The sequence below is a fragment of the Salpingoeca rosetta genome (genome assembly GCF_000188695.1).
Source record: "Salpingoeca rosetta unplaced genomic scaffold supercont1.5, whole genome shotgun sequence".
NCBI classification, from domain to species: Eukaryota; class Choanoflagellata; order Craspedida; family Salpingoecidae; genus Salpingoeca; species Salpingoeca rosetta.
In genome coordinates, this window is record NW_004754929.1 from 2,132,903 (window position 1) to 2,140,402 (window position 7,500).

Consider the following 7,500-nt stretch of genomic DNA (forward strand, 5'->3'; position numbering starts at 1 on the left):
GTGTTTGTTTGTGAAATCACAACATGCTCACGCCTGTGCGCTCCACGCTGTGTGCATCGTGACAGCTGCTGTTCAAAGGCCCATCAAACCAGCAATCGTCTCAGCGGAAAGGTTCCTTGATTGGGTTGTTCATGCGCTTGCTCCCCTTTGGGTGTGTTTTGAGAGAGCTGCAACACAGGCGGAAGCAAGTTGGCTGACTCATTGGGCACCCAACTGCAATGTCTGCTGCAGAGTATGAGAAATCGGTGGTGCCATGGGTGGATGGCAACATGGTGCCGCGGTGTCCGGAGTGTGCAGTGCGATTCTCGCTCGCCCGCCGACGCCATCACTGCAGGCTGTGCGGGGCAGTCATCTGTAATGACTGCAGCCTTGGTCTTGACGTGGGTGCAGCAGGTAAGCAGCCATGCGACCTTGGTTGAAACGGGTGGGGTGCCAAGAAGTGTGCTCGCCCAGGGTTCCTCATGCTGGCGCACCCACGCGCGTGTGTGTGACAGCATGTATCAGCACTCACCATCATAACAATCATTCCCATTTGCGCTCATACCCACTCCATTCCTTATGCATGCGCATTTCTCTTATCGCTTGCGATTACTTTCTCCTTATCCTCTTGGTGTCCTGACCTCTTCCATCATCAGTGAGCTTGACGGTGAGTCCACGCCTCGCTGATGCGCGCAAGACACCGAAAGAAGCGGAGGCAGAGCGGCAGCGGCGAATTGCACAGAAGAAACGAAAGTTGGCGCTCGAGGAGACATCCTGTATCCGCATCTGCCCCTTTTGCCAGACGTCCTTGCATAGGTGTGTGTATGTAGATGTGTGTATGTATATGCGTGTGTGTATGTGTGTGTATGTGTGTGTGCGTGCGATAGGTGCTTGCTTCATTACTTGTGTGTTCTTTTTTTTTTTGTTTGCTTGCTGGGTTGACTGAATTGTTTCTCTGCGTGCGTCTTTGTGTGTCCTGATGCGAGCGCTCTCTTTGCATATCACCATGGAAACGAATTCGTTTCCGTGTCTTCCCTGATCACGATTCAACGTGCAGGTCACAGCTGCGGCAGGTGCGGGAAGCAACAGACAAGCAAGTCTCCTCAATCGTCCCTCTCTACGAGGTGCGCTTCCTTTATTCACACACACACACATGTTCACTGTCGTGCGTGCGGCTGATCTTGTTTGCTCCACTGGTGGTGAGGGTTGTGGCGTGATCTCAATCGCCGCTGCCCTCCTGTGCACCCACATGTGTGTGCATGAATTTGTGCGTGTGTATGTATGCATATGTGTGTGTGCATGAATTTGTGCGTGTGTATGTGTGTGCGTGTTGTCTGCAGGAGATGAAGCGGGCGCAAGCGGCAATCCAGCGGCAGCTGCCCGACTACAACTCTTTTGTGCACCGCATCGTGTGAGTAACACGAGACAAGCAGAGACAAAGCGACAGAGAGAGAGATAGACAGAGAGGGAGATAGACAGAGAGACAGACAGACAGAGAGAGAGAGACAGACAGAGAGACAGACAGACAGAGAGAGAGAGACAGACAGACAGACAGAGAAGTCATGTGATAGGGCAGAGGGGCTGCTTGTCATTTGGAGTCAATGTACAAGGATGTTGCACTTCACCTGCGTGGACGTGCCACCCCTGTGCAGCCATCATGGTATCTGATGCCATCATGCGTGCATGTGCGTGTGTGCATGTGCGTTTGCGTGATGGGGGCAACTTGACAGGTCGAGCGGGTCTGTTGGTCTCCATTCGGATGCAAGACGAATGCGCGACGACATCCTCCGCCACTTTGAAACACTCAGGAAGATCAGGTGCAGCAACTTGTTGGATATGTGTGTGTGTGTGTGTCTGTGTCTGTGTGTGTGTGTGTGTGTGTGTGTGTGTGTCTGTCTGTCAGCATTCCAAATCAACAGTCATAGGAGCTAACATTGGTGCCTCCGTTGCGTGTGCAGCAAAGCCGCTGCTGGGGGTGGCGGTCTGGATGTGAGCGAACGCCCGTCGAGCAAGAAGGTGCTGCTCCATACGCTGGTGCTGCTGTGCATGGGCTCTTTCATGAAGCAGGCACACAAGCGCCTCATCACGTGGCCAACATCTACATCTACATCCACACACACACACACACATGTTTACGCGTGCACACATCTGACGGCTGCTGAACATGCGCGTGGTTGTTGCAGGTGCTTGCAAGCATGCAGGCTGCGATTCGGGAGTTTCTGCAGTTGTACACGGTGGCCATGACGAAATTGCCGGACGAGGAGGAGCTTGCCGCCATGTAAGACGATAAGCATGAGCGTATCATCCCAACTACACAGTGCAACCACACAAACACACACATAACCACGCACACACACACACAAACGCACATAAACACGCACCTACACACAGTCCTTGTGCATACACACTCACACCCTCTCCCTCGTATACATCGTGTGTGTGTGTGTGTGTGTGTGTGCGTGTGTGTGTGCGTGTGTGTGTGTGTGTGTGTGTGTGTGTGTGTGTGTTCAGAGCGGAGGAGAAGCGGCAGGATGCAGAGGAGCGACGACGCGCGCAGAGAGAGGACGAGGACAGACAGCGGAGGCAGCGACAGATACTCATGCAGCAGCAACACCAACAGCAACAGGCACAAGCGCACGAACAGCAGCAGCAGGAACACCAAGCACACCAGCAGGAGCAGCAGCATGGTGATGGTGCAGCATCCACATCAGCGGTGTTGGAGTCGGGTGGCAGTCGATTTTCGCTACTTCGGCGCATGCGCGGGACGGCAAAGCCCACCACACCGTCTGCGTCTGCGTCAGTATCAGCACAGCAGACCACGCACGGTGCAGGCCACCCAGGGTCCTCATCATCGCCATCGTCGTCGTCGTCATCATCACACGCGCGGGCGCGACAGCCGTCCGTCACCACGCCAGAGTACGCCTTGCTGCTGCTGCTGTTGTTGTTCTGTGTGTGGTGTGTGGTGTGTGTGTGTGTGTGTGTGTGTGTGTGTGTGTGTGTGTGTGTGTGTGTGTGTGTGTGTGTGTGTGTGTGTGTGTGTGTGCCGTTGCGTGTTTATAGAGTATCACTCTTTGTGCAACCACATTTAACCTCCCCCTCCACCAACATAATATTTGCAGACGAACTGTCCCCGACGACTTTGAGGATATTGTGGAGGCGGAAAAGCGCTCACTCCTCGTGTATCTCCGCGAAGCGCAGAAGGTGTTCGCACACACATATGTGCTTGCGTGCGTGTTGTGCTTCGGTTTAATATTATGATTAGATACAGCAACAGGGTTTGTACAAAAGGGTGCTGTTTGAACAACACTTACCACCATCAGAACGCATCACCATTGCCATCGTCGTCGTCGTCACAACCACCACCACCATCACCCCAATGCTGACAGGCCGGGCGGACGGACGAGGTTGCGATGCTCAAGGCACAGCTGCAGCATCTCGAGGTCTTTCGCTCCGAATCCGCAATCGACACCGCAACGTCGTAGATCACACGTGCATGCAAGCATGCGCACAATACACGCGCGCACGCAAGCACGGTGCACAACCAGGCTGCCTGTGGTTCGAGATGGTGTGTAGGGATGGTTCACTTTGCGCGGGCGACGTGTGTGTATTTGTACATTTTCACGGCCGCGTCGGCGCCCGCAGAGACGAGCATCTCCCCATGCCAAATCTAAACGATGCGTGTATGTGTACAGACGTGCGCGTGTTTGAGTGTATGAGTGCGCATGTGTGAATGTTACGTGTGCATGTGTAAAGTGTTACGTGTTGTGATTCCCTTGTTACCGCACCCCAGGTCTCGTGCAAATGCACAATGCATGAATGATGTCTGCCTGTTGGTGTCATTCTCCAACTAAACAACGACAGCAGCCACCTGAACTGACGCGCGCGTACACACACATGTCAATCACACACACACACTCACACTCACACGCACTCACGCACACACACACACACACACACACACACACACACACACACCATTACACCCCATGCCATCGCCTCGTGTGCCACCGCCACTGTTCGGTGCACTCACAAGCGCGTTGACGCTGCCTTCGTGCCTGCACAGCGCCTGTATCTCGAGGCCCTTGGCGAGATTCCAGATCTTGATGGTCTTGTCCCAGCTGGCACTCAGCAGGAACTGCTGATGCAGAACGCGGTGGTGCAACGCGTGAGCAGTTGTGGCGAGCAGGGCAAACGCAAGCCAAGGGGAAACGCAAGGGGCACACACACACACACACCACCACCACACCACACCCATCCACAGCACACAGTGTCACACAATACCACAAGTGCACACCCCACACAATACCACGCAGTGTCACACATCACATCACGGCACGACACGCACCTGACCGCCCGGAGAAGTGATCAGGGCTTCAACGGCGCCCACGTGACCAACGAGCTTGCCCTGATGGGTGCCTGTCTCCGTGTCGTAAATGTGGATGTTCTGTTGCCGTTGTGAAGGACGGGGCGATATGGTATTGGGAACGTCGTGAGTGGAACCAGAATGGGGCTGTAGATTGTGCAGGCAAGCAGACAGCCATCCACCTGCACATAAAACACAGCACCCTCTCATGCAAACCCAACACACAGCACACCTGGTTCTGGGTGCCGGTGATGAGAAGATTGTTTGAGATGGCGAGCGAGCGCACGCTGCCGTATTTTGTGCGAAACGACTGCACGCGCATCAGCGTTCCCAGCTGCCACACACACACCTCCGCGCCACTCGCTGACATGTGTGTGTGTGTGCATGTGTGTGTGCATGCGTGTGTGTATGTGTGCATGTGTGTATGTATGTGTGTGTACGCATGTGTGTGTGCATGTGTGTGCGTGCATATGGAACGTGAGTGCGAAAGGAGCGTGACCATGCCGTCAACCACCACCGCAGCACCTCCGTGCCATCCTCCAAGGAGCACGTGCATACATGCGTGCACCTGAGTAGATGAGCTGCTGTTGCGGAACAACAACGAGTGCGCGGATCCAGTGGCCGAGCCCCTCCTGCGATTGCGGCACCGTCCCGTCCATCGCCATCATCTGAACGCGTGGTGGTGGTTATAAGTTGGTTGGTGAGCGACGGGACTTGGCACGACAAGGTGTGAGAAGATCCAGGCACGGCGTTGTCTGAACGCATGTGTGTGTGTGCGTGTGTGTGTGTGTGTGTTGCATGAATGCATGCGGTTCCCACATGTCACATGATCCATGGGGCGCATGTGCCATGTACAGTCCCAGCAAACAATGTGGCGGCTGCCCCACCTGCAACGACCCAAATGATCCGATGTATGCGAGGTGGTCGTGTGCAGATGCGCACGAGATGATGGAGTCGGCCACTTGCTGCGTCTGCTCAAGCTCATATGTGCTCGTCGAAAACAGCAGAACCTGTTGGTGTTGGTGCCAATGTGTTTGCGTCGCGCGCGCGCGTGTGTGTGTGCATGAGTGTGTGTGTGTGTGTGTGTGTGTGTGTGTGCGTGTGTGTGCGTGTGTGTGCGTCGTGTGTGTGTGTGTGTGTGTGTGTGTGTGTGTGTGTGTGTGTGGTGGGTGAGTGTGGGTGGGGTGTGGGGTGGGTGTGCACGAGCGTGTCACTATAGTCCTCCCAGTACTCGACAAACGTCATCGCCAAGCGCTGTGCTGCACCTCACCTTTCCAGTGGATGTGCCGCAGATGAGGTGCTCGTCACAGACACACAAGCAGTGGATCACACCTGTTACACACACACACACATGTATGAAAACATCTTAGCGCTAGTGTGCTGTTGCATGCGAGTTGTGTCAACGACACGAGAGGGTGCAAATGGAATGTGCAGTGCAGCTCACCTTCGCCCGGTCGAAGCGTGCGAACACACGAGAGCTTGGACATGTCCCACACCTGCCACACGCCCGTGCAATCAGAACCGTGAGCGTCACGAACGAGCAGGGAAAGCATGCAAATGTAAATGCGCCACACACACATACACACATTCACATGTACAGCTGTCTCTCTCTCTCTCTCTCTCTCTCTCTCTCTCTCTCTCTCTCTCTCTCTCCTGTGAACCTTGATAGCTTCGTCACTGCCGGCGGAAAAGAGCATATCGTTGAAGGAATGCAGTGCCCACACCGGCTCCGTGTGGCCCCTGCACGCACACACACACGCACGCACACACGCACGCACAAGTGCACGCGTGATGGAGTGAATGGATTGGGCACAATCTAGCAAACGCACACACACACAGACACACACACACACAATCACACAGACACACAGACACACACACAATCACACACACACACACACATAGACACACACTCACCGAAATGAGCCAATGCACCGGAAGCGAAACGGCATGACGAATTCACGCAGTGATGACACACGTCGATCCTCAAGCTGCTGCTGATGTTGATGCTGCTGCTGCTGTTGATGTTGCTGTTGCTGGTGTTGCTGGTGTTTGTTTTTGTGTTCGTGTTGCCCCTGTTGTGACTGGTGCGCCTGCCTCTCCCTGTCTCTCCTCTGCTGCTCAGCCGCCCTCAAACCTTCGTCGATGCTCTGTTCAACATCAAGGGCACCCAAACGAAATAACGAACCCACATGAGCTTGGTAGGGGGTGTGCGTGTGCGTGTGTGTGTGTGTGTGTGTGTGTGTGTGTGTGTGTGTGTGTGTGTGTGTGTGTGTGTGTGTGTGTGTGTGTGTGTGCGTGCGTACAGGCAGGAGTGTGTGTGTGTGTGTGTGTGTGTGTGTGTGCGTGTGTGTGTGTGTGTGTGAGCGCGCAGGGACATGTTGGTTCTTGAGCGCACGTCACGGTTCATGTGCGCGTGACAAAGGACCCACTGTGTTGAGATGATCGAGACGCGTCCACGCTGAAGAAAACTCCCGCCAAAGCTGCTGCTCAATATCGCGCAGGCGATGCACTGCACGGGACACAATGCTGGTGTGGTCGCTGCCACGAAACTCGCACGTGTCAAGATGGTGTTGCACCTCAAAGAACGTGCCTTTGAACCGGCACCCGAGCACCTTTGTAGAGCACGGTTGATGGGTCGTGTGAGTGACGGTTGGAACGGAGCAACAAGTGCAAGCGCACACTTGCACAAAGCAACGCTGTATCCACACACACTCACACACACACACACACGCACACACACAACCAGGCGCGCGCACACTCACACACATTCTCTCTCTTTCTCTCTCACAATCAGGCTCGCACACATACAAACACACACAAACACACTGCATACGTTCATGGGGCAGGTGGCGAGATGGCAGAGCTGCAGGTGCTCCATGAGCTGGCGACGCGGAATGGGGTGGCACGCGAGTGAGTTGAGACACCGCGCAGGCTTGTTAGGGCAGCGTCTCGCGTGCTCCGCAAACTGTCCGAGCTGCAGGTGAGCATCCTCGCCTTGCTGCGCTGCCTGGCAATGGCGACACACGACAGGTAGCATGGCCACTTGTTCCGCCAGTGCGGCGTTGGGCACAAAGATTTGAATGCGCTGCTGGTCGCTTGGGCACCTTTGCAGCACCGTGGCTGGTGCGCTTTGTTCACCCAGCCTCAGACCACCA

General features: G+C 55.0%; 2 protein-coding genes across 2 annotated transcripts in view; one reads left to right on the forward strand and one right to left on the reverse strand.

The window, feature by feature from the left end:
• The window catches only part of PTSG_02540 (uncharacterized protein), a 4,138-nt gene extending 293 nt beyond the window's left edge, over positions 1-3,845 (forward strand). The window contains exons 2-12 of the mRNA XM_004996973.1: positions 66-111; positions 232-393; positions 636-795; positions 1,037-1,103; positions 1,320-1,390; positions 1,710-1,796; positions 1,938-1,995; positions 2,163-2,257; positions 2,491-2,895; positions 3,099-3,180; positions 3,366-3,845. Of these exons, the coding sequence (XP_004997030.1) occupies positions 66-111; positions 232-393; positions 636-795; positions 1,037-1,103; positions 1,320-1,390; positions 1,710-1,796; positions 1,938-1,995; positions 2,163-2,257; positions 2,491-2,895; positions 3,099-3,180; positions 3,366-3,461 (1,329 nt within the window). The 3' untranslated portion in view covers positions 3,462-3,845. The remainder of the gene's footprint in view (positions 1-65; positions 112-231; positions 394-635; positions 796-1,036; positions 1,104-1,319; positions 1,391-1,709; positions 1,797-1,937; positions 1,996-2,162; positions 2,258-2,490; positions 2,896-3,098; positions 3,181-3,365) is intronic.
• PTSG_02541 (uncharacterized protein) overlaps positions 3,208-7,500 on the reverse strand; it is a 4,832-nt gene continuing 539 nt past the window's right edge. Inside the window, exons 1-12 of the mRNA XM_004996974.1 lie at positions 7,179-7,500; positions 6,775-6,957; positions 6,260-6,492; positions 6,004-6,082; positions 5,787-5,838; positions 5,613-5,674; positions 5,230-5,352; positions 4,911-5,010; positions 4,575-4,705; positions 4,325-4,423; positions 4,010-4,114; positions 3,208-3,646 (exon numbers count right to left, since the gene is read on the reverse strand). The exon at positions 7,179-7,500 is cut by the window's right edge and continues 539 nt beyond it. Of these exons, the coding sequence (XP_004997031.1) occupies positions 3,560-3,646; positions 4,010-4,114; positions 4,325-4,423; positions 4,575-4,705; positions 4,911-5,010; positions 5,230-5,352; positions 5,613-5,674; positions 5,787-5,838; positions 6,004-6,082; positions 6,260-6,492; positions 6,775-6,957; positions 7,179-7,500 (1,576 nt within the window). The 3' untranslated portion in view covers positions 3,208-3,559. The remainder of the gene's footprint in view (positions 3,647-4,009; positions 4,115-4,324; positions 4,424-4,574; positions 4,706-4,910; positions 5,011-5,229; positions 5,353-5,612; positions 5,675-5,786; positions 5,839-6,003; positions 6,083-6,259; positions 6,493-6,774; positions 6,958-7,178) is intronic.